This window comes from Spodoptera frugiperda, chromosome 19 (assembly GCF_023101765.2).
Source record: "Spodoptera frugiperda isolate SF20-4 chromosome 19, AGI-APGP_CSIRO_Sfru_2.0, whole genome shotgun sequence".
Taxonomy (NCBI): Eukaryota; Metazoa; Arthropoda; class Insecta; order Lepidoptera; family Noctuidae; genus Spodoptera; species Spodoptera frugiperda.
This window is the reverse complement of record NC_064230.1, coordinates 7,800,831-7,826,143: the sequence shown is the minus strand read 5'-3', so window position 1 is coordinate 7,826,143 and position 25,313 is coordinate 7,800,831. Positions and strand designations below refer to the sequence as shown.

The window sequence follows — 25,313 nt, the reverse complement described above, 5'->3', positions numbered from 1 at the left end:
GAGGTTACCCACTGTACACGAATGCTACCATTACGGTAGCTAAAATCTAACTAAACTAACTAAAATCATTCATGTCCCTGATATTTAGAATTTAAGTCCGTAATATATAGGTTAATTTTTAATTATTATTACAACTGTAGTACATATGTAAGCAAGTAGTATACAAGTATTATGCATGTAGTATGCAAGTATTGGTAGAAATATTTAAACATAAAATCGACAACACCGATAAACGTCAACTTCAATTTGACATATTGACAGATCTATCAAAACAAACCATTGAAAATACCAAATAAAATGGGTTAGTTCATCTCAAACTGTTTAGAAAGACGTTTAAAACTTCTAACTGAACATTAATATACAAAAATGGAAGAATATATCGGTTCAACTCTTACAAAATTGGTAATGCTTTTCGTTCTTGTCAGCATAGCTTTTCTATATAAAGACTGCCCAGTTTTAATCCACGAAAGTACTTCGCAAAGAGAATTCGACTTGGAATTACTCTAATATCGAAGCCCTACACAGTTTAGGTATTATATTTGTGTAATAATTTCAATATTTAGCAGTTTTAGTTAGTAATTTTAGTAAGTAGTTTGGTATGTTTAACATTCTAACATAGAGATTCAACGACCCCACAGTCAAACCATTACAACGGTTTTGTGGGTCTTAGTCTATAATAATGTAATATGTGTGGAAATGAAATAAATAATAATTACTTACTTATTGGCATAATGATTGAATACCTTTGCCTGATTTTGGCCATGTTAGTTTGGAAAGATTCTTAGTTAGCTTCGTCACTGGGTTAAAAAATGGTACCAGGTTTATACTGTTTCATTCAATATTTCTAACATAAATAAGTGCATCCTACACTTATCATTAATATTTAAATTGAATTAATAATGGAACTTGTTCTAACTAACATTTTTTTTTCTATTTGTAGTAAGTTATCTTTAATTTCTGACTTATTAAAATTGGATTATATAGTTAACTTAGCAATTCCAAGCATATTCTATTCGCACCCTTAATAACACGGTTCTATTTCCAATATAGATCTTAAATATGTAGACTAAACACAGTTATACAACCTATTATAAAATAGATTTTTGTTACTTTTGATACTTATGGAAGTTTCTCAACCATGAGCCATCATAATATTAATTTAGTAATTAATGATACTGGAATGATTTTTACATCATTAAAGAAAACTTAATTCTTTACATTCAATAATAAACTTTATAATAGAAGTAATAAATTTCCTTTTCAAATGACTCAAATAAATTCTTATACTAACTTTTTATCACCATAACCTTAGTTGTTTTTTTTTCTATTCATATCTTAGATGTATGTGGCAAAGGTCACTAGTTATTCAGCCTTGAATTAAAAGATTATTGTTGCCATAACAATAAAAAAAATATATATTATTAGAAAAGTGATTTTAATATTGCCTGGCGGGCAAGAGGTCTAAGATTTGATTACCTGGTGAAGCATAAAATCACATCAAATAGGTGTTATGTTATCTTGTATAAATGCCCCACTGCCTGCCTCATGGCGAATTAAAAACGTATGATGTTATTAATTATTACTTTATTAATATGTATTATCTTTTATTTACAGAAAACAAAACAATACAGCGAATTAACAATAGTAATTGGCAATGAAAGCTGTGATCTAGACTCGGCAGTCAGCTGCCTAGTTTTTGCCAATTTTTTATACTGGCAACACAATGAAATGAAATGTAAGGTTTGCACCAAGGAGTATAGGGATGGATCTGTGGATTATAAGGATGAAATATTTCTGCCAATATTAAATGTTGATAGAAATGATTTTCCTTTGAAAACTGAAGTTGCTTTCTTGTTTCGAGAGAAAGGGATTAATGTTGGTGATTTGGTATACAGGTAATTTATTTTTTTATATTAGTAAGACTATCTTGTTGGGTTGAGTGGTCGTAAGTGCGAGTACCGATCATAAAATGTCGGGTTCAATTGCCAAGTCGCCAACCACTCGACCACTTGAACTTGCATTCGCGACGCGCCCTCTGCCGACAAACGCGAGCATTTGACCATTCTTTCAAGCCTTGTATGACTTGAATTCGAGTCGTAGTTTTATTGAATTTTGTTATCTAGATTTATAAATAAAAATGGAGTGTCTGTTTGTAATATTGAAATAACCGCTTTTTATTACATCCAACATTATGTTCTTTTACAATTTATGTCTGTCTGTGTCTCCGTTTATTCCGGCTAATCTCTAAAATTACTGTACCGATTTTGACGGGACTTTTATTGGTGGCTCATGTACTAACGAATAGCGCCAAAGTTACTTATAGTTTAGAAAAAAAAAACAAATTCGTAAATTCTGTCATGTCATTATTCTACGCAGTTATCGCGAGCAACAGCTACTTACATATAAATAGCTATATTTATGTGTTTTTATTATTATTTCAGAGACGATTACGACTTACCCCAGTTACTGAAGAGTACAAAATCGAAGGTAGTGTTGGTGGATCATCACGTTTTGGCGAACAAAGACAGTTTCTTAGCCGAGTATGTCACCGAGATCATTGATCACAGGTATGTATGACACACACACTCATTCACATCACATCAACAGTCTATAAGTGGCCACTGCTGACTAAAGGCCTCTTCTCACACGGAAAAGGTTTGAGCATTAATCACTACGCTTGCTCAATGCGGGTTGGTGATTTCAAATTTATAATTAGAAATTAATAGCAAACCCGCTTTTCTCTTGAATTTTCATTGCTATAAACCTCATGGAGCCCGAGACCTTTCCAACAAATGCAAAACCGTGAGACCGACTCGAAACAACGCTTGCGTTGTTTCGTTGTGTGCGAGGTTACCGGAGGCCCAATAATTACACCCCATTCCCAATCCCCGAATCTCCAAACAACCCTTAAATTCCTAATCCCCAAAAGGCCGAAAACGGCTCTGGTGTTTTAGGTGTCCATGGGCGACGGCGATTGCTTACCATCAAGTGGTCCGCCGTTTAGAGGCTAATACCATAAAAAATAAAAGGGGAATCGGGCTTCCTATCCTTAGATGTCCCCCGTGCGTGCGGCAAAGAGCCATCAGACCACCACAGATGGGGCCCAGTAGGGCTGATGCCTAATCCGGAGCGGACTACCTAGCGGGTTTACCGAGGCTCCGGCTCGACAAGCAGGAGTAAGAACGGGGTGGTTTTTAGTCAGTAAGAGTCTGACACTCCCTCTTGCCTTGCCCTGGCGAAAGAAGGCATTGGATGATTTTCCACCCTGAAAAAAAAAAATGACTTAGATGTCCTCATAATCTCCTCTTTTCCAGGCCAATAGATAAATCTGGATGGGCCTACAAGCCGGACACTCGCACCACGATAGAGACTGTCGGCTCCTGCTGCACACTGGTGGCGCAGCGGATAAAGGATCTCAGCTCTCTGATGGCTAAAGATGTTCAATACTTCAATGCCTACCCGGTCTGCAGTGAGATGTTGCATGGTAAGCCAGTATTACTGTTAAGAATAGCTTCTTTTTTATGGTATAAGCCGGTAAACGAGCAGACTGATCACCTGATGGTAAGTAATCGCCGCCGCCTATGGATACCCAAAACACCAGAGGCGTTACTATCCTTGTTGGTTTAGTGATCACAAGCGCGACTCCTAAGCAAGAGGGTTTCTATTCCCGGATTGCATTTTCTCTATTTTTTTATTTTTTATTAACAGCAAGGAATATAGGTCTATGAGCTTATCACCTATTAAATGGGACTCTTACGGTGCCTTTCCACCAAAGATATGCTATGCTACGTTCCCGTATATGCGTAAGATATGTTTTTTATATGGAAAGTTGCGTGCTATGGATAGTTTTCCTACTATCGATACATCGCATACTCGAGCTGCACATCTTCCTCGCACAGCTACATAGCTTAGTATCATTAAAAACGGTCACATAGTTTCACTATTACATTTTCGTAGCATAGCACGTCACTGGTGGAAGAGCATCCTAAACCTAACTGATAAAAAGAAGGTGTTACCCTTCGAAAAATAAAAAATATGATTACATATAAAATTTTTGTTCTAGCAACAATAATACTGGATACAGTGAATTTCTCTAAAGAAGTGAATAAGGGAACGCCGCATGATGAAGAGATGACATTGTTCCTCGAAAATCTTTTGAAGCCAACTGATTGCAAAGCAGAGAGGTAAGTTCTTTTAAAATCCCGTGCGTACGGCGAAAGGGATCAAAGAGCCATCAGACCACCACAGATGGGGCCCGGTAGGACTGATGCCTGATCCGGAGCTGCACGTCAAAACGGCTAAAATTTGAAACAGGGGTAGACTATGGTCTGGATTAACACATATGCTACTAAATTAACTAAAAATCACGGATTACTTACGTTAATTAATGAAAAGAAAGAAAGAAAAAAAAATTTATTTAATGGAGAAAATCTCTACTACTTTCATAGTAGGCTGCGCGACGTTGACACGTCTGCGCACGCTGCTCATGATGAAGAGTCCCTCTGTGACTCGAAACTAGTAGAGCTTTTCCATTAATGTACGAGAGTAAACCGTGATTTTTAATTAATTTAGTATGTCTCACTATAGTTATTATAAAGACATACTTTTTAACCCCGGCAACGCAGACGAAGCGTTTAATCATCATCATCAGCCTGTTCTCGTCCACTGCTGGACAAAGGCCTCTCCAATGGCACGCCACTGAGCTCGATCTTCAGCTCTACGCATCCAACCACTACCAGCCATCGGTGCGGATATCGTCACTCCACCTAGCTGGAGGGCGCCCTACACTACGCTTGCCTACACGCGGTCTCCACTCTAGAACACGTTTACCCCAAGAATTTAATTTTAAAACAAGCGTTTAATATTAAATATTTAATTTTGTCCTCAGGGAAAAACAACTGACCACATTACTAGCGGCTAGGACGGACGTCTCGCAGCTGTCTGCGGCCCAGCTGTTGAGGAAAGATGTGAAGATTGTCGGAAATGTGCTCGTGCCTAGCTTTCCTATATTGGTGGAGGTTTGAGTTTATTTGTTTGAACGCGCTAATCTCCGAAACTACTGGTCCGATTTGAATAATTATTTTTGTGTTGGATTTTCAATTTATCGAGGATGGCTATAGGCTATAAAACATCACGCTGTGACCAATAGGAGCCAAGCAGAGCGGGTGAAAGTAGCTAGTTCTCAATATTTAGGATAAGCCCCCTGGTCAAATTTGCTCTACCCGGGAGGAGAAATGCAAACCTTTTGCGTGGCAGTTCAGCTGTCCAACCGATTTAGGTGCTTTTCCACCAGAGACGTGCTATGCTACATTGCTGCGGATGCCTTTGGCTTCCACCAATGATATTCATTGGTACACATAGCTTAGTAATACTGCTGGAAACGAACCCAGCTATGTTTTTTTTATATGAAAAAATGCATGCTATGATGGCTTCCTTACTATTGATACATACTCGAGCTGCGCTTCCTCGCACAGCTACATAGCTTAAAATCGTTGGAAACGGTCACAATGTTTAACAGCTTAGCTATTACATCTTCGTAGCATAGCTACATAGCACATCTCTGGTGGAAAAGCACACTTACTCTGATAAGGGGGCTCCCTAGATGACTCTAGTATACCCTAAGTATCTATTCATCTAATGACGATTTAAGAAAAAGTGTGTCCAATGCTGTAAAAAAATTAAAAGTTTTAGTATTAATTAAAATACTATGTTTACAGGAGTTCCTAAATCGTCCTGAAGCTTTAAAGGCAGTGTCCGAAGCCCTGACTCAAACTAACTGTGACGTCGCTCTTCTCCTGGGTATGGATTTAAGTGAAGGCCTGAAGAGGGATATCGCTGTCTTCTCCAATAGTAATCCACAAAAAGCTGTGTTGGTAAGAATATTTATAGAAGCAATATTAAAGACTTGCTTTTTTATGGTATAAGCCGGTAAACGAGCTGACGGATCACCTGATGGTAAGCAATCGCTGCCACCTATGGACACTTGAAACACCAGAGAAAGTGCCGGCGTAAGGGCCAGTGATACCCAGGGCGAAAATATTGTTGCGCCCACTTGAGGGAAGCAATATCAAGTGTTAGTTTTTCGCGGATCCCATCGGCGGCGGCATCGGCGCCCCCCAGAATTTGTCGCCCTGGGCCATCGCCCCATCACGCCCCCCCCCTAACGCCGGCACTGACCAGAGGCGTTACAAGTTTGCGAAACTCATGCTTTGGCACTGCTGTGCCGGTTCGACCGGAGTGGTACCACGGCCTCACAGAAAACCGACGTGAAACAACGGTTGCGTTGTGTTTCGTTGGGTGAGTGAGGTTATCGGAGGCCCAATTAAGTACCAATTTTCCCAATCCCCGATTCCCCAACAACCCTCAAATTCCTAAAAGGCCGACAACGCACTTGTAACGCCTCTGGTGTTCCGGTTATCATGTCCGTAAGCTCGTTTACCGGCTTATACCATAAAAAAATCTAATCTCCAATAATCTTCCCAAATTTTGTTTCAGTTAAGTAAATTCCTGGAAGACTACACCTCCCCCCCGCTGGGCCTGTCCCCCCACCAGCTGGCCACGCCGGAGTGCCGCTACTACCGGCAGCGGAACCTCAGCGCGTCCCGCAAGCAGTACATACCGGCGCTGCACCGGTTCCGTGCAGTCTTGTGATCTGTTATTACAGTTTGTCGTTTACAAGGGGATGTTTGTTTTATTTTACCCTTTATCCGTATCGAAATTCTGTGTAGAAGGTTTTATTGAACAAAAAATATTGAGTTTTTGTAAGTACATTTGAAAATTGGGCCCTTTTTTTTAGGTCTGACTGCTAATAGAAAACTGTTGAAGGCAAATCCTCCGCTAACGTCGGTCACCGGTGACCACCATGGCGTTTAAGTGTTAAAGGGGGGGAAATCGTCCAATGACTTCTTCTCCCAATTTGGGTGAGGCGAGAGGGAGTGTCAGACTCTTACTGACTAAAAACCACCCCGTTCCTACTCCTGTTCTTCGAGCCGGAGCCCCGGTAAACCCGCTATGTAGCCCGCAGCTCCGGATCCTTTCTGCCTCGCTCAGCAAAACTGTGGAATGAGCTGTCGTCGGCGGTGATTCCGAACCGATACGACCTTCCAACCTTCAAGGGAATGTGGAACAGCTGGGCACCGCGCCGGAGTGCCGCTACTACCGGCAGCGGACCCTCAGCGCGTCCCGCAAGCAGTACATGCCGGCGCTGCACCGGTTCCGTGCAGTCTTGTGATCTGTTATTACAGTTTGTCGTTTATATGGGGATGTTTGTTTTATTTTACCCTTTAGCCGTATCGAAATTCTGTTTGCAAGCTTTTATTGAACAAAAAATGATTTTTTTAATCCCGAAACAAACTCAGAGGTCCATGCTACAGCACGAATGGTCCGGCTCGACCGGAGTGATACCACGACCTCACAGAAACACGACGTAAAACAATCTTCCCAGTCCCCGATTCCCCAACAACCCTTAAATTCCTAACCCCCAAAAGACCGGCAACGCACTTATAACGCCTCTGGTGTTTCAAGTGTCCATGGGCGGCAACGATTGCTTACCATCAGGTGATCCGGATGTTAACCGGCTTATACCATAAAAAATACACTAACCGCCATTCTCAGAGTCATTAAATGATTAATTAGTGAAACAATTGCTAAGGACTGGGTAGTCCTTAGCAATTGTTTCACTTATACACAATAATCTTCCCATTTGTTCCAGTTAAGTAAATTCCTGGAAGACTACACCTCCCCCCCGCTGGGCCTGTCCCCCCACCAGCTGGCCACGCCGGAGTGCCGCTACTACCGGCAGCGGACCCTCAGCGCGTCCCGCAAGCAGTACATGCCGGCGCTGCACCGGTTCCGTGCAGTCTTGTGATCCGTTATTACAGTTTGTCGTTTATATGGGGATGTTTGCTTTATTTTGCCTTTATCCGTATCGAAATTCTGTTTAGAAGCTTTTATTGAACAAAAAATGATTTTTTAAATCTCAAAACTAACTCAGAGGTCCATGCCACATTACGAATGGGCCGGCTCGATCGGAGTGATACCACGACCTTACAGAAACACGACGTAAAACACCGAAAGAACCTTCCCAATCCCTGATTCTCCAACAAACCTTAAATTTCTAACCAACAAAGGCGATCGCTTACCATCAGGTGATCTGTTTATTCGTTTACCGGCTTATTTCATAAAAAAAAATCTAAGCTCCAATAATCTTACCAAATTTTGTTCCAGTTAAGTAAATTCCTGGAAGACTACACCTCCCCCTCCCTAGGCCTGTCCCCCCACCAGCTGGCCACGCCGGAGTGCCGCTACTACCGGCAGCGGAACCTCAGCGCGTCCCGCAAGCAGTACATACCGGCGCTGCACCGGTTCCGTGCAGTCTTGTGATCTGTTATTACAGTTTGTCGTTTACAAGGGGATGTTTGTTTTATTTCACCCTTTATCTGTATCGAAATTCTGTGTAGAAGCTTTTATTGAACACAAAATTATGATTTTGTGAAAAATGACATTTGAAAATTGAGCCATATCTAGTGATTTCTCCCGCCTTGGGCGAGGCGAGAGGGAGTGTCAGACTCTTACTGACTAAAAACCACCCTGTTCCTACTCTTGCTTTTCGAGCCGGAGCCCCGGTAACCCGCTAGGCAGTCCGCAGCTCCGGATCCGCTCTAGCCTATCCATTCTCGCGCAACTTTCCGCCTCGCACAGCAAAACTGTGGAATGAGCTATCGTCGCCGGTATTTCCGAACCGATACGACCTTCAAACCTTCAAGAAGATGTGGAACAGCTGGGCACCGCGCCGGAGTGCCGCTACTACCGGCAGCGGACCCTCAGCGCGTCCCGCAAGCAGTACATGCCGGCGCTGCACCGGTTCCGTGCAGTCTTGTGATCTGTTATTACAGTTTGTCGTTTAAATGGGGATGTTTGTTTTATTTCTCCTTTTATTCCTTTTAGAAATTCGCTCTAGAAGCTTTTATTGAACTATTGAACACAAAATATGATTTTGTGTGTAAGTAAGTACATTCAAAAAAATGGATGATGAGAGGGTATGAAAATTAAAAATCTATTTAGTCCGTCAGTTAGCCAATAAAAAAATATTAGACACGTATTCTTTATTTATTTTGTCATAATATAAGAAAACAATACTTAGATACAGCGAATCAAAGTTTTAGGAATGGGAGTAAAATCGCCATTTCTACGCGTCATGCGTATATAGGTATGTAAAACTGTGGAATGAGCTGTCGTCGGCGGTATTTCCGAACCGATACGACCTTCAAACCTTCAAGAAAACGTGGAACAGCTGGGCACCGCGCCGCAGTGCCGCTACTACCGGCAGCGGACCCTCAGCGCGTCCCGCAAGCAGTACATGCCGGCGCTGCACCGGTTCCGTGCAGTCTTGTGATCTGTTATTACAGTTTGTTGTTTACAAGGGGATGTTTGTTTTATTTTACCCTTTATACTTTTTAGAAATTCGCTCTACAAAATATAATAAAAATAACAATAATTTGAACAAAAAATATGATTTTGTGTATAAGTACATTTGGAAATTGGGTCTTTTTTTAAGGGCGGAAAATCCTCCAATAACTTGGGCGAGGCGGGAGGTGTCAGACACTTAATAACAATGTCACCCCATTTAACAGTAACCCAATAAATAAATGAATAAAAAAATAATACTCAATATGGTCACAGTTACAGAAAAAAAGTAATTCAGTATCGCGGGAAGTTAATAAAAAAAGGAATAATTGTCTATGAGTTAGAATTTTTTTTGTTCAGAAAAAAAAAACTAATTTAAATCTACAAAATATTATCTTCTTATTATTTTTAAGTATTAACTAAAATATGCCTTTTAATCTGCGTAAGAGGACTCCACTGAGTTATTACGAGCCTGACGAACCAAAATTCGACGAATATTTATGTGAGTATACTTTTGATAGGTAAATAAATATTATTTTAAAGTTAAAACGTAAAGAAAAAATTTCAATACGTGACATTTTCCCGCCAAAACATAACGCGGGAATATATTTTTGTTTCAAGAAACAAAAATTTTAATATTCATCTAATTACTGATTCTGAAACGCAACTTCACGCCTTTTATCTTCAAAGGGGTAGGCAGAGGTGCACATTACGACACGTAATGCCGCTGTACATACCTACACATTTTTCACCCTTTGTGTTATAAGTCCCATGTAATAGGGGGTCCTATTACTTGGGACTTAGACAATATTTATAAAACCAAAATACGGTAATTGCAGATTGTGAAGAATGCTCTGACTTCGTGTACGACTACTGCGCTATACATGGGCCGTTACTGGTCGTGCCTGATAATAAGGTAAAGTAAAATTATTAATTAACTGCATAATGTAAACAAAACTTTGAAACAAAATATATTTTGGCGGGCTTTTCATGACACTCAAAGACATTTTGACCATAGGTAATTTACGTAGAACACAATGGTATTCTGTTTCGCCAAAGGCTAAATAACAAAACATGACAGCTAATAATCCTCGGAAGGATTAGGCAAAGGTGTAATCGTGCAACATAACACTCAGTTTTTACCAGTTAAATTACTCATTAGTTATTTAGTTATAACTAGCTTTTGCCCGCGACTTCGTTCGCGTGGAATAGTGACTTCCGGCAAATTTTTGGTTTTAACCACATAGTTCCCGATCTCGCGGGATCTCTTCAAAAATGAGATGTGGAAGATATTCCAGGGAACTCTTCAAAAATCAACATATCATTATGTTGATTTTTGCTCTGCGTTTGAATTTAATAGATGTATACTCACTTAGGGCATTGAAAAAATAGTTTAAAAACGGACTTAAACTAACTTAAAACTAAAGAAAGCTACGAATTACGAATTTATAACAATTAAAAAAGAAACTATATTACAACCTATCCTCTATGCTATAATAACCAAGCTTAAACTAAATAATTTAAAAGAAACGACTTAAATCTAATCTAATTAAAAAAAAAATTAGACTTACAATTTTATTAAAAAAACTAACTACAGTAACTACTAATAATCGATATCAAACTAAACCTACGTTAAATAGTTTAACCAAAAAACCAGGAAAACCCAACAAATAAACTTATTAATTGACAAATACAACGAAACCAATTTAGAATATACGAAACAGCAGGACCACTACAGACAAATAATCATACGACTGATAATACACTTTTTCTACGATAGTACCGAAGCGCTCGGCCGATACCCAACCAAATGAATGTAACGAAACCATAGCGCGATCTATTTCGATCCCAACGCCATCTATCGAGGATAAAGACAACTTGGATTATTTATTTATACTCCGTTCGGGCATTTTCTTTGTACTAAAAGTTTAATTATATTGATATTATTTTTTTCATACCTTTTTACTATTTATTTACTTTTTTTCGATGAATTAAAACAATAACATGAACCGAAGTCGTGTAACGATCGACATAGAATTATCTATACTCCGTTAGAGCATGTTTTATTATATTGATATTATTTTTTTCATACCTTTTTACTATTTATTTACTTTTTTTCGATAAATTAAAACAATAACATGAACCGAAGTCATGAACATAGAATTATTTATAAATAATTTATTTCTTATTTTTATTTTTTGATTTTTGAAATAAAAATATATCTATGTCCTTTCTAAGGTTCTAAACTATATCTGTACCAAATTTCAACCAAATCCGTCAAATAGTTGCGGAGATTAATGGTATAAGCATAGAATGTTCGACGTGATTCTTTAATTTGACATAACTTTTTTATTTATGAACCGATTGACATGAAACAAACACTAAATGTAAATTTAAGCATCCCACAATATATTCGTGAAAACCGCATCCAACTCGGATCAGCCGTTTCTGAGATTAGCGCGCACAGACGAACAGACAAACAGACAAACAGACAAAAGAAAAGTTAATTACATTTTTGGGTTCGACATCGACATAACAATAACCCCTGCTATTTTTTTTATTTTTATTTTCAATGTACAGACAGCACTTTTCTACGATTTTATTATATGTATAGATGTTCATGTAATTGAGGATGTATCTATTGCAATACACAAGTTACAAACATCAACTTTATACACATTATGTAATACGTACTTACATCAGAATTTTTATATTTTATCCTTTCTAAATACAGGTGCCAGCAAAGACTGGCTTTCCTGCTTACGTACCTCGCGCTGCGCTCACTATACCCAATGTGTTCCTGCACATAGCTCCATCTATAATACCAGGTTAGTTCGTGTAAACTGTATTCAAGATAATTATCGCTTGTGTAGGAATGAGAATGAAAGGCGGATAACTGAGCCGTAGGCAGAGTTGTTAAGCTTCTGGTAACTGAGTGCTGCGTATTTTGTAGAGGGTTTTAGTCCCGTTGTAGGTCTGAGTGTGATGTATCATCAATTATAATCATCATCAATTATAATCATCATCATCAGGTGGAAGACGTCCACTGCTGAATAAATGCCTCCCCCTTAGTTCACGTAGAACGACAAGCCGCCACCTGCATCCACTGGTTCCCCGCGACTCTGACGATAATGTGTTATGTATAATTATGTTAAATAATTTATTTTAAAACTCCCCCATATATCCAAGTGTGAGAGTACGCATTTAAAAAGTCTTTGGCTGTTGTAAGTGAAAGATATGTTGCCATGATTTGTAGGTGAGTTTCCCTCTGCCGAGGGCTTAGTAGAAGTTTGTTTTTCGTTTCGTAACGATAGTGCGTTCTGCGCTCTGAATGGTCGATCACTTAGCAGTGCGAGAGGGACGGAGCTATTCAACCTACATAGCTGCGTCCCTCTCGCACTGCTCAGTGATCGACCATTCTGACACAATTGTAATAGCAGACTAAGGACCCTGATTGGTTGGTTCATTCGCGCCGTCCAATCAGAGCGCCAGACGCGCTCTCGTTTTGTTTTCGTTCAATGTAAAGCAAACTCGTACTATAGAAACTGATATTGTGTACTATGGGACAGAGGTATGAGTTTACTTTTTATATAAAGTGGACAGCCTTTAACAATTCTTTACCATCTCTGTTAACCTCCTCTAGGCGCTGGTCTAGGTGTGTTTAGTACTTTATCGTTACCCCGTGGGGTACGCTTTGGACCATACCGTGGACAACGCACACAGGATGTGGACTCCATGTATTGTTGGCAGGTAACTATATTATTGTATGTATGACAAGGGCACGGACTCGAGTCCGTGGAAAACCAACTATACGAATAAAATTGCGTACGAAAGTACGAAATTTCTTACATTACATATCGTCACGCCTTTTAGATCCCCGAAGGCCCGAAGGGGTACGCAGAGGTACACATTATGGCACGTAATGCCACTGTTTACACCCACTTTTCACAATTTATGTTGTAAGTTTCATGTAATAAAAAGGTGGAGAGCCTATGGTGTGCTATGGTGAGCCTATTGCCATATACCGGGATATATCACGTTTCCAGACTCCGTGATGAGAAATTTTTGAAAAACCGAAAAAAGCCCAGTAATACTTCGCCCAAACTGGAAATCGAACCCGAGACCCCTTGCCCGATAGTCGCACTTGCAACCACTTGGCCAACGAGGCAGCCAACGAAATTTCTTCACTATTGTAATCTTCAAACACAACTCTGTCTCCCATTAAAGCCGTGGCAGATACTTTTAAAGCTCTTTATACAATTTATGAAATTCTAGATCTATAGTGACTACAACCGCCGGTCCCATGTAATAGACGCGGCAGACGGTAACTCTTCCAACTGGATGCGATATGTCAACTGCGCTAGACACTGGAAGGAACAGAATCTACTGGCTTATCAGTATAAAGGGCAGTTGTATTATAGGTACGGAAATTCTGTCATTTATTTTCATAGTTTTTATCCTGAATCCAATAAGGAATTTGAGTAGGCTAGCGTTTTTTATTTAAATGTTTTTTATAATTCATTATTTAAAAATGTAACGATCAAGTTTCAGAAATTAATAAAAAACTATAAAAAAATATTTATAATTAAAAAATACTAAAATATAATAACTAGATTTGGTCTCATAAAGTTATTCTGCACTAGAAAAATTCTGTATCGCAGGCGAGAGGATTGAAATCACTCTATTAATACTATGGATTCCTTTTTTTCATTAAGTAAAAACTAGTTAATCATAATTTATATTTATATTTCAGAACAATAAAAATAATACCTCGTTTTACTGAGTTGATGGTGTTCTACGGCAGTGAGTTTGCAAACGCTCTGCATATCAACTTGACTAAATACAACAATGCTAAATATTATGGAGAAGTTACTCGTACGTTTTAATATTATTATTTATTACTTACATAATTGATTAATATTTTATATGCGTTAGTTAGTTTGTTTGTTTGTTATATTTTCACTTCTTATTCTTACTGACCAACGATAAAAATAGCTCCAGTTCCTAGTAATATAACATCACCTGTATCGTGGGTTTAATTCCTGTATTAAATACCTCTGTTTGTGATCCCAAACTTATATTCTGGGTCTATTTAGGGTGACTGGTAATTAGTGACCGATATTTAAACACGTGATTGTACTCATGATTAACATGATGATGTATTTATTAATTTGTATGTTTGTAAAGACACCAATGATACAGGCGAAAATCCTAGTATTAGACTTAAGAATTGAAAGTATCCTTAAAGACAGAAATAATAGTGAACATTTTAAGAACCTACCTATATAAAAAAAAAAACCGTTTTGTTTAAGTGCCTGTTTTGTACTAATGAGTAATGACTGTTTTATTCTCGTCACAGGTAAAGCAAAACCACTTCTGACCAAAACGACATCAACGAAATCTCAAGAGTCTCTAACTGAAGAAAATTTCGATATAATTGACGAAGAAATTGAAAATAATGATTCAAACCAACCTTTATCTGAAATTAGAATTAAAAATATTGATACAGAAAACACTACAGTACTAGAAAATACGGTACAAGACCATACTCCAATAGACATCGAAGAATCTGGAAAACCTATGGACCAAGTATCTGTAGAAAACTTTCAATTCTTCAAAATAAACGACGAAAATCCTTCTAAACCTACAATTATCTCAGAAACTAAACTCCAAAATAATACTTCAGAAGAAAAATCTGAAAAAATGTTAAAAAAATGCGAAATTTGTCAAAAAATTGTGTCCAAAAAGCATTATTCCAGTCACAAACATATGCATTTAAATCCTAATAGATTTTCCTGCTCTTACTGCCCATATAAAACGTTTAAAAAATACGCACTAAGCCAACATATAAGTGTTCATACAAAAATTTATAAATATTCATGTGATCTATGCGAATTTAAGACTAGTTATGGGAGAAATTTTAGGTCTCATCGGGCAAAACATGAAAATCCGGTAACTACAGTCAAAGTTAAGTCCACAATCGGGTTATCGGAAAAGATTTGCCAAATATGTGGGTTCAAAACTACGTCTAGAAGTGTTATAGATAGTCATAGAAAAAAACATAGGAATGTCAAGTTTATGTGTGATTTGTGCCAGTTTAGTACGTTACACAGTTATAGTCTATTGAGGCATCGCCGTACAGTGCATTCGGGAAAGTAATGCTTTTAAAAATAAACTCATAATTTATTATAGACGTAGCCATGGGGCGTTTTGGGGGTACAAACCTCCCCTCCTCCGAAAAGTTAAGATATAATTTTACTAGCTAGAAGGGTTATGTAGGTTTGTTCGTTTTAGTTTCTTGAAACCCCCCTCGATACTAAAACCTGGCTACGCCTATGTAATTAATAGTGCACGTTAGACGTTAGAATTCTTTAAATTACAGTCCATTTACCTTAATATCTATGTTTTCACCGTCATCGAATGGTACTATATTTTATCTCATTAGATAGTGCCAGTGTGAACCTTTCGTTTTTAGTCCAAAAGGTAACTGGCTAATTTTGTTTTTATCTAGCTAATTTTGTTTAATACATTTGAATATCTAGTTTTTATGATCAAATTAAATAAATATTATTTTAAATTGAAAAAAATGCAAAAGTCTGATTATGATTGATTTAATTAATTAAGAATAAAATGATGAACTTGTTATTTTAAAAGCACAAATGATTGTTATTATTGTTGTTACGTTATTAGAATAATAAATAAATATTAAAACAAACGTAAATTTCATTTATAACAAACACTGCAATCATATTATGGCATTTAATTTTCGAAAAATATTCAGTTTATGTTTGAGGTCTATCTGAGGGATTTCAAAAATCAATTTTATCATAATATTTTTTCTGCACTTAGTACTGATTAGGTATGCAGATGATAAGAAAAATTGGCGAAGCGTAAGATAAGTATGTTTAGTCGAATTATAACTGGATTAAAAAAGATTTTGCTTAAAAATCATTCTTATCAAATTAGTTATTTCTCTTTAATATCGAAACAGAAACAGTGAATACTTGTATTAATAATATTACTTATTAATTTAAATTCACCATTGGCTTTCGAAATTCATCACATATTGCAACAAAACGCAAACAGTTATACAATCTGTGGTTCTATTTGTTATCACTTTGACATTTAACTCTAACCTCAATATTTCACGCGAAAGTTTCGTAAACATACACATGTGACCTGTTTAATAGAAAAATAATAAATAAAACAATGCCACAATTACATATAGACGAAGTCTACCCAAAGGAGAGCGTATACCCAATGGTTGTAAGCTTCCAAAATGGTTACATAACACAAAAATTTAAGACAAGCGATTGCGTTTTATTAGAAGACGAAAAAACTGGTAAGAAGACTGTTGCAACGGAGCTATGCGACTTAATATACAGCGGGGAGGAGGAACAAGAGGAACTAGGGAGGACTTTAATACTAGCGCGGGACAAAACAACTGGGAAAGTGAGATTAATCGAAGTTGGTAATGTCGAGTTAAAACCTTGCTTACAAACGAACTTAGACGCTACAGAAGTGATGGAAAATAGTTATTTAGAGCTCAGTAGGAAGTTCGGATCGAAAAAACATAAACAGATAATGGAACAACGCGAGAAATTAAAGATTAATGTCGATACAGTTACGGAACAAATGCAAAATGTCACTGAAAGTGTCACTGAAGACCAACTAGATCTATCTTCTTACAATAAAAACGATTCTGATGAATTCTACATACCCCCTATAAACAGAGAAGCCACTAAAGTCGAAGACGTTTACGATATTGACTCTATATTGACTCCGGAACAGCGTGAAAAGATCTATTCCGAAATCCAAGGAACAAATTACTTGACCGAGCTTCATCCGTTCTTAAAATCTATGGCAACTAAAGATCTATCTGAAAAACAGACTGTTTTACTTGTTTATGCACAAACACTACTACAATTATACGCAACACTAATGAAAGATATAAACCGCAAAAACTTTGCAGCGTGTCCATACTCCGTGACTTTAAACGATATTGTACTGAAAAACTTTCTTAGTAATGCAAATGGGAAACGAGGACGGTCACCGCAGTTTAAAGATAAATCGTTATGTCATGCATTAGTGTTCATTTTATTGTTGAATAATTATAAGTTTAATTTCAATGATTTGTGTCAGGAATTGAAGTTGACTCAACGGACTGTTACGTCTAAGGTAGCGTTGACCGGTGCTACTCTAGTAACGGTTGGAACGAAGAAGATGGCTCATTTAAAACTACCGTTAAGTAGACCGGCGTTGAGAAGGAAAAGTACTAAGTTTTAAATATAAGTTTGACATTGTATTTTGTTGTTTTATTTCTTTTTTAGTTTTATTTTTTGCTATCCCTCAGTCGAATAGTACACAGGGCTTAGTACGTGTTTCCTTTACGTTTAACGAGATCAAAACAAGGACGCATTCGGTATTCTGGGGCCTTAGTACGAGTTTACGCTTAATGAGATCGAAACGAGAGCGAGTTCAGCGCTTTGATTAGTTGGTTCTTCGGAGCCGGCCAATTACAGCGCCGAAAGCGCTCGTTTAAAGACACAGACTCATATTAAAGCCCCTGATTTGTTGGTTAATTCCTGATTGCTAGCTAATTAGAGCGCCGAACGCGCTCTCGTTTCGATTACTTTAAACGTAAAACAAACTCGTACGAGAGTACTGTGCTGTACAGTACCTACTCTCGTACGAGTTTGCTATACGATCGAACCTGTTTCACATAGCGCAGTAACCAATTTCCAAACCCTTGTGCCAACGCCTTCCGTTCCATAAACAGACAAGTTGCAGTGCACATACATATAAAATGTAGCGCCTCTTCAATTTTGTTACTAGTCCCTTAGGGTGTTATCACAAGCCAGACCACCACAGATGGGGCCCAGTAGGGCTGATGTTACGGACAACGTAAAAGGATATCGGGGCTCCGGCTCAAAGCAGGAGAGGCAAAGGGGTGGTTTTTAGTCCGACACCCGTTTTTGCCTCACCCAATGCAGGAGAAGATATTGGAGGATTTCCCCCTCAAAAAAAAAAGATGCATGATTTTAACTAACTTGTGAATCGCACCTGACTGAGAGAGTTGGTCAGGTGCGCTTGCGACTACTAGACCATCGAGGCAGTTGATTTTAAATTAAGAAAATAAAACCACATTTATAGATATTGCTTGTAATACTTCTAATTATTATATTTTATTATGTAACTTATAAACATTTCATTGTAAAACATAAAATATTATGATAATACAGATCTTCTCTTCACTCTTTACATGTCAAAGAAATTAAATAAAAAACGTCTTTATTACATTTACTTAACATATATTTTTCAATGACAAAATTTTATTATATTTTTCGTGTCAAAGGAAAAAGGACTTTACGCCTACAGAACTAAAGTTCAAAATTAATTATCATTAACTCTACGTTCAGTCAATATTAAAAATTTTAACATAAACATCACACATTTTAACTTAAAAATAGATCTGTATACAAAATATATTCCATAATTCTTCTATGTTCCCATATACACATAAATTTCGACTCTTTGTACAGACAAATAAGATAGATTTTAGAATAATTATAATACTGTGAATTTTATTTTTTATATACCTACTGCTTACGGTAAAAACCTTTATTGGTGTATATACAATGTGATAGGCGTGGGACTTCTAACCCGTTAAGGCTGAGTACTACATCTAATTTTATGGACAAAAAAAATAATATGGGGGGTTGAACCCTTAATTGAAAATATTGAAAAATAGTGATTTTTTCGGTAAAAATAATTCACAAATGATTTTTTTTCTCACCAAAACATTATCAAACATATGAAAAAAGTAATGAATTAGTTAGCCAAGGTTATTAGCTACCGTTTGTCGTTTTTTTTTGTTTCTACGACGCATACAACTATTGATATCAAAAAAAGTAAAAAAAATATTAAAATAGCCATAACTTTTAGGGGGAGGGGATTCGACCACTTCGACCCCCGACTTTCGTCGATAAAATTAGGTGTAGAACTCAGCCTTAACGGGTTAGAAGTCTCGCCCCTATCACATTGTATAGGGTGACTGGTAATTAGTGAACGATATTTAAACATGTGATTGTACTCATGATTACAAACAACTTTCCCAAAGAAACTTTGTTTGTATACTCATTAGTTTTATTTTTATCACAATAACAAAACAACAAAATTTCATTAGCGTGCACGCGTATAGTTCCAAAATACCTACCTAGTAGTAACTACTTGTCCTCCGCCTCCGATTATGCGAAATAGCGCGCGCGAAATTTTGTTACTTTGTTATTGTGATAAAAATAAAACTAATGAGTGTACAAAAAAAGTTTCTTTGTCCATCAATCTCGCTGAAACTACTGAACAGATTTTGATAAAATTTTATATACAGACAGGGTACGACCTGGGGCCTTAGTCTGCTATTACAATTGTGTCAGAATGGTCGATCACTGATCAGTGCAAGAGGGAGGGAGCTATACAACCTACATAGCTCCGTCCCTCTTGCACTGATCAGTGATGTGCCACTGGTAGAACCTAGTAATACATATAGGTAGGTACAATATATTAAAATAAACTTAACCTTAACATTGAGTATCTTATTTATGATATTTCAGTCAAAACTTAAAAACAACAAAATATGCATTTAATCCCTAGAGGGGATAAGCAGAGTATAGTCAATTTAGTTATTTAGTTGGTAAGAAAATAAAGATATATTCAGTGCAGAGACAGTAACCATTGGTTGTGTAGATCCGATTGAGTTACAAAAGATATGGCTTCGTTACCTGAGGCGTAGCTAGCGCTGTATCTACCGGACCCCCAACGTGCTAAAGCAAAAAATAAAAACCTTCCCAATTTTTTATTACATTTCAGAAATTATAAAAGTCCAAATAATCAATTCCTCTTTAACGTAAAGCATGCGTTGAAAAGTTGGCAGCAATTTTAGGAAAAATAACGTCATCATAATTCCCCCAAATACGGGCTCGCTGTTCCGGAAAGTCATTGGATAATTTCCCCCCTCAAAAAAAAAAAGGTATAACTAATTGGCCCCCAAACAATTTTTTATACGGGACACCGCCAAATCACGCTACGCCACTGTTCTTTACAAAGCGTACAATTTAGTATAACAATAGCTACTGTCTCTGTATTGAAACTATCTTTTGTTTTCTTATCTGTATACAAAATATTTTTTTAACCGTTTGTAATTACTAATATGTAACATATTATCAAGTCCTATAAAATAGTATACGACCTTTTAACACTATGACAGAAACAGAAATCAAACCCAATAGATACTTGCATTACGACCATCCGTCTGGATGGTCGTCGTCGAATATTAATTATAAAAATACTATACAACATAGAAATCGAACCTGCGACTTTATACATAGTACAAAATAATATAATTTTAAATACCTAATAGTTTTTAGGATATCAGAATCTAGTAAAATAACTTAGCATATTATCTGTCATGCATTTTTATCAATTCAACCATTTGTGCTCTCTGATAAACGTGAATCTTTTAAGGGTGGGCTCGCCATGCTTCGGCAATACTGGGCCGGTTCGACCGGAGTGATACCACGGCCTCACAGTTAACCGACGTTAAATTACGCTTGCGTTGTGTGAGTGAGGTTACCGGAGGCCCGATCACCCCCATCCCAATCCACAATTCCCCAAGAACCCTTAAAATCCTAACCCTAAAAGGCTGGCAACGCACTTGTAACGCCTCTGGTGTTTCACTTTTGTGTCAAAAGGTTTGTACCCTTAGTACGAGTTTGCTTTATGTTTAAAGTAATCGAAACGAGAGCGCGATCGGTGCTCTGATTGGTTGGTTTATTCGACGACCCGTATCCTAATAAAGGCAAAATTTTGTATGAGTTTATGACCAAAAAAGCAGACGAATCGCCTAATAGGAAGTAATTATCTCCACCCATTAATACCCACATCACCAGAGGCATTACAGATGTGGTATCTACGGAGAAGGAGGTTCCACTTTAACCTGAGTTTCAATAAGATCATGCAGCTCCATTTTCACATCCAAAGTCGTACTCTCCGGTAACATATCATGGAAGGCGCCAAAATTGGACACATCATTCTCTTCCTCGCTCATTTCTGCCGTACATAACTCACTCAAAATCATTTTACTCTTAGACAGATCCGAATTTATCACTTTATACCTCTGTATAGCAAATTCTAGTGAATTGTACGACTGCAAACAGTATTCGCATTTGAAAATAACCGAATCTCTTAAGTGTTTTAGTTTATTATGAATATCAATGTAGAATTCGTCGTTGAAATGTTTTATGCAATTTTCGCAGTCCACAGCAAAACTTCTCCGTCGCGATCCAAAGGTTGCGAGTTCGTCCACATCAAAATCTGTATGAAACTTTTTTATATGTCTCTTCAAAGTTTTCCGCGTACTAAAGTCTTTCATACATAAAATGCATCTCGGTAAAACCTTCTGCTTTATATTTGGCACCAAATTGACGTGATATTCATCATTATGGGCATCAAACTTCTCTTGCCCTTTAAAAACTAAATTACACTCTTCACACTTATAAATTTGATCTTCAGCCAAATGCTTCGTTTGCAAATGTATAGTCAAAGCTTCATTACTGCTGAACGAAACTGAGCATAGATGACATGGAAACGTATTCATGTTGAAAGAGTGTAACAGTTTTAGATGTATCTTGCAAGACTTCGCAGATTCGAAGCGTTTCTGGCATATATGACACTGTGGGAACGCTGTTGAGTTCGGATGCTTAGTCCGAACATGCTTTCTTAAACTCCTTTTCTCTTTAAAAAGCGTTTCACATTCAATACACTTATGCCTTTGCATTCCCAAATGCGTATACTCAACATGCCTTCGAATATTTCTTTTAGACTTGAATTGTTTATCACAGTATTCACACCGGGACCAAGAGTCATTATTGTGGACGATTTTGATGTGAGATGCCAAATAGTATTTGTTGCTGCAGATTTTACCGCAAAGCTCGCATTCTACCTCTTCATCTGTTGTGTGTTTTAACTTTATATGATGTTTCAATGACCGATCACTGTAGTAGATCCTATCACAGTGCTTACACTTAAAAGATACCGAATCTTCGTCGATATTTGTCGAAGATATATTCGAATCTGCGATTTGGGCTTGTGGATGGAAAATTCTCGTATGAAACTCTAAGCTTGATATATCTGTGAATAATTTATCGCAATGTGCGCAGGAGTTTACGTTCGGAGGCGGTAGACAGACAGTTTTATGAGCAGTCATTGTCTCTTTACTGAAAAACTTATTAAAACACACGTTGCAAGTTGATAGAGAGTATTCAGTGTCGTGGTTGACTCTCATATGGTTTTTCAGCTCGTATACAGTCAAAAACGAATTCTCGCAGAACTCACAAGCATATATGTTATTCGAATCCATTCCGTATTGTTTCAACAAGGACTTTTTGCAGTATTTGTAAAAGGATTTAAATGAATGTTCTATTTTTACGTGCCGTCGCAACGAAGGCTCATCATCGAATGATTTATCGCACGATTCGCATTGATACTCCGCATTCCGAGACTCAATTTCAGAAGTCTGATGGTGGTATTGTACATGGGAGTCATAATTATCTCTTCCTACAATAACTTTGCAACAAAAATTGCACGTTAAATGCTCCTGATTATCCGAACTATGTCTCGTTCTTGCATGCCGACGCAAACTCTGATTCGACGTGTAAACTTTCGGGCATATATCGCATTTAAACTCCCCCTTTTCTCCATGAAACATTTCTATATGTCGTTTCAAATTTCTATTATTCGTATACACTTTTTCGCACAAATGGCACTTTACAAGGTCTCGTTCAACAGAATTGTGTACGGATTGTATATGAGCTATTAAAGACTGTTTTCCTTTAAAGATTTTATTGCAATCATTGCACGTAGGATACTCAACGTCTGGGTTATGAAGCTGATTCATATGCCGTTTCAAATTGCGTTCAGTTGTAAAAGTTTTTTCGCACAATCTGCATCGAATTTCAAAGCCCAAGCCTTGTAAATGCACGGTGATCATATGTGATACTATATTCTGTTTTCTGGTGAAGATTCGACCGCATAATTCGCATTCTGGGAATGGTTGGTTATAGTTATTATGTCCTCTCGACATATGCTGTTGTACGCCGGCCAAACTGCCGAAGTTTTGCCCGCAAATATCACATCGACATGACGAGTTGATATGGCAGTTTTCTATGTGAGTCTGGAGATTATATTTCCTTGTAAAAGTCCGCGAACAGTAATCGCATACGAAGTCTAAAGTGTTGGCGTACATTTTGAGATTCTTCTTTTCTGTTGCGTTTATTTTGATGTTTTAGATCTGAAATGAGAGACGTTTTAAATTAAAAGCTGTTTGTTAACATGTTAACAACGCATTCTGAAAAGAAAAATGAGTATTGTGATTTAGTGCATACATTCATAGTTAAAAAAAACGCAAGTGTGTGAGAGCCATGCTTCGGCACTGCTGGGCCGGTTCGACCGGAGTGATACCACAGCCTCACAGAAAACCGACATGAAACAACACTAGCATTTTGTTTCGTTGCATGAGTGAAGTTACCGGAGGCCCGATTACTCCCCTTCCCAATCCCCGATTCCCCAACAATCTTTTTGTGTTTCGTTGTATGTGTGAGGTTACTGGAGGCCTAATTTCTCCCCGTTCTCAATCCCCGATTCCCCAACAATCTTTAATTTCCAAACCCCCTAAAAGCCAGCAATGCACTTGTAACATTTCTGGTGTTTCGGGTGTCAATGTTCGTTCACCAGCTAATACCATAAAAAAATTGTGAAATAATGGGTGTACTGGGTGAGACTGCCTCATTGTCAAGTTTGTAAGAAAAACTGCTGAGCAATAAGATTGAAACAATGTTTTTACAACTAGACTGAGATTGTAAAACACTCTTAAGTAGCAGAGGCGCATAGTTCAGCAGGGGACTGTTGCTGTTAAGCTGATTTATTAGCAAGTAAATAACTATATTATAGTGACTTAGAAAACCAAATGAACAAGGTTTCCCCTACAATCTATGTTTTAATAGTTCATATTTTAATTTTAAGTGAAACTACTCAATCATATTACATACAATTTAACACAAAGCAAGATCATGACCTGGATTCTTACATATAATACTTTTCCACAGTAAAAAATACTATAAGGAGTAAAGAAACTTAGTAAGTTGTAAATTTTATGCTTATACTTCATGGTTTAAACAAGGTGTCTAAATACTATAATATTTCTTTAGTTAGTACCTGTTTTACTATAAAACATCTTGCCACGACCAACTAGATGTAATTGTGGTGTCGAAATAACTTTATACTAGATCGAAAACGAATTATTAAAGAATTTTTAGCACAAAAATAAATGAAAATAAAACTCACGATTAAATCCATTTTTGTGACTTTCACCATCACGATATTATTATTTCTTTCGTTTCATAACACATTATTTTAACAATACCACTGACAGATTGTCTGGTCTTTTGTTATTTCGTAAATAATCAAACTCCTTGCGAAATGCAATTATTAATTTTGTTGATGCCATAGTACTATGAAAACTCGAATTGAAAGATGATGTTGACATAATTCGTAACGATTTCGAAAATATTATTTTAATGTTTTTGCTATTTTCTTCAGCCTCCAAGTATCTTGTTATTTAAATACATCTTTATATTGTATTTTTGTTTACATTCGTCATGTTCCAGAATTTATTTATTGTTCAAAATAGTTAAAATTTCTGATCAAAAACAATGATAAGAAAAATGCGACTTTTGTTTTCGTAGTTATGCACAATGGCATTGACACTGACATTTGACAGCGGATCGGATCGACGCCGGTGAAATGACTGTGTTCATATCGAGTCAAAATTTCCAGAATGTCCCAACGGCAGTAAT

General features: G+C 37.3%; 5 protein-coding genes across 9 annotated transcripts; 4 read left to right on the top strand and 1 right to left on the bottom strand.

Moving 5' to 3' along the window:
- Nucleotides 1-237: 237 nt before the first annotated feature.
- Nucleotides 238-8,412, top strand: LOC118281209 (exopolyphosphatase PRUNE1). Of its 5 annotated transcripts, none has more exons than XM_050700753.1 (9): nucleotides 238-402; nucleotides 1,615-1,895; nucleotides 2,442-2,567; nucleotides 3,315-3,484; nucleotides 4,064-4,184; nucleotides 4,889-5,018; nucleotides 5,718-5,873; nucleotides 7,712-7,870; nucleotides 8,227-8,412. In XM_050700753.1, exons 1-8 carry the CDS (start codon nucleotides 367-369, stop codon nucleotides 7,865-7,867), a joined length of 1,176 nt encoding a protein of 391 aa, XP_050556710.1. In that variant the 5' UTR covers nucleotides 238-366; the 3' UTR covers nucleotides 7,868-7,870; nucleotides 8,227-8,412. The 5 variants fall into 5 exon arrangements, with proteins under 5 accessions (XP_050556710.1, XP_050556709.1, XP_050556711.1 ...); XM_050700752.1 differs by lacking the exon at nucleotides 7,712-7,870 and adding an exon at nucleotides 6,496-6,654; XM_050700754.1 differs by lacking the exon at nucleotides 8,227-8,412 and adding an exon at nucleotides 6,496-6,654 and having other exon boundaries at nucleotides 7,712-7,845.
- A 1,397-nt stretch (nucleotides 8,413-9,809) lies between these two features.
- Nucleotides 9,810-12,238, top strand: LOC126911798 (histone-lysine N-methyltransferase PRDM7-like). The gene is made up of 3 exons (XM_050700656.1): nucleotides 9,810-9,907; nucleotides 10,245-10,321; nucleotides 12,140-12,238. Exons 1-3 carry the CDS (start codon nucleotides 9,832-9,834, stop codon nucleotides 12,236-12,238), a joined length of 252 nt encoding a protein of 83 aa, XP_050556613.1. The 5' UTR covers nucleotides 9,810-9,831.
- An 817-nt stretch (nucleotides 12,239-13,055) lies between these two features.
- On the top strand, nucleotides 13,056-15,998 carry LOC118281175 (zinc finger protein 62-like). Its single transcript, XM_035601678.2, has 4 exons — nucleotides 13,056-13,155; nucleotides 13,681-13,826; nucleotides 14,159-14,280; nucleotides 14,765-15,998. The coding sequence occupies exons 1-4, from the start codon at nucleotides 13,141-13,143 to the stop codon at nucleotides 15,562-15,564; spliced, it is 1,083 nt and encodes a 360-aa protein (XP_035457571.2). The 5' UTR covers nucleotides 13,056-13,140; the 3' UTR covers nucleotides 15,565-15,998.
- Nucleotides 15,999-16,517: 519 nt separating this feature from the next.
- LOC118281216 (DNA-directed RNA polymerase I subunit RPA49) lies at nucleotides 16,518-17,710 on the top strand. The gene has a single exon (XM_035601780.2). It carries the CDS (start codon nucleotides 16,615-16,617, stop codon nucleotides 17,689-17,691), a length of 1,077 nt encoding a protein of 358 aa, XP_035457673.1. The 5' UTR covers nucleotides 16,518-16,614; the 3' UTR covers nucleotides 17,692-17,710.
- An 843-nt stretch (nucleotides 17,711-18,553) lies between these two features.
- On the bottom strand, nucleotides 18,554-25,033 carry LOC118281182 (zinc finger protein 26-like). Its single transcript, XM_035601736.2, has 2 exons — nucleotides 24,802-25,033; nucleotides 18,554-23,749 (listed from the first exon to the last, which is right to left on the bottom strand). The coding sequence occupies exon 2, from the start codon at nucleotides 23,702-23,704 to the stop codon at nucleotides 21,371-21,373; it is 2,334 nt and encodes a 777-aa protein (XP_035457629.2). The 5' UTR covers nucleotides 23,705-23,749; nucleotides 24,802-25,033; the 3' UTR covers nucleotides 18,554-21,370.
- Nucleotides 25,034-25,313: the final 280 nt, after the last annotated feature.

Bases quoted from the DNA above. Each gene is read 5' to 3' on its own strand.
- LOC118281209 (XM_035601772.2), top strand. From the start codon at position 367: ATGGAAGAATATATCGGTTCAACTCTTACAAAATTG. The intron at 2,568-3,314 runs GTATGTATGACA...CCTCTTTTCCAG, and splicing joins ACCGAGATCATTGATCACAG to GCCAATAGATAAATCTGGAT. The intron at 3,485-4,063 runs GTAAGCCAGTAT...TTTTTGTTCTAG, and splicing joins CTGCAGTGAGATGTTGCATG to CAACAATAATACTGGATACA.
- LOC126911798 (XM_050700656.1), top strand. From the start codon at position 9,832: ATGCCTTTTAATCTGCGTAAGAGGACTCCACTGAGTTATTACGAGCCT. The intron at 9,908-10,244 runs GTGAGTATACTT...CGGTAATTGCAG, and splicing joins AAAATTCGACGAATATTTAT to ATTGTGAAGAATGCTCTGAC. The intron at 10,322-12,139 runs GTAAAGTAAAAT...TTCTAAATACAG, and splicing joins TGGTCGTGCCTGATAATAAG to GTGCCAGCAAAGACTGGCTT.
- LOC118281175 (XM_035601678.2), top strand. The intron at 13,827-14,158 runs GTACGGAAATTC...TTTATATTTCAG, and splicing joins AAAGGGCAGTTGTATTATAG to AACAATAAAAATAATACCTC. The intron at 14,281-14,764 runs GTACGTTTTAAT...TTCTCGTCACAG, and splicing joins ATATTATGGAGAAGTTACTC to GTAAAGCAAAACCACTTCTG.
- LOC118281216 (XM_035601780.2), top strand. From the start codon at position 16,615: ATGCCACAATTACATATAGACGAAGTCTACCCAAAGGAGAGCGTATAC.
- LOC118281182 (XM_035601736.2), bottom strand. From the start codon at position 23,704: ATGTACGCCAACACTTTAGACTTCGTATGCGATTACTGTTCGCGGACT.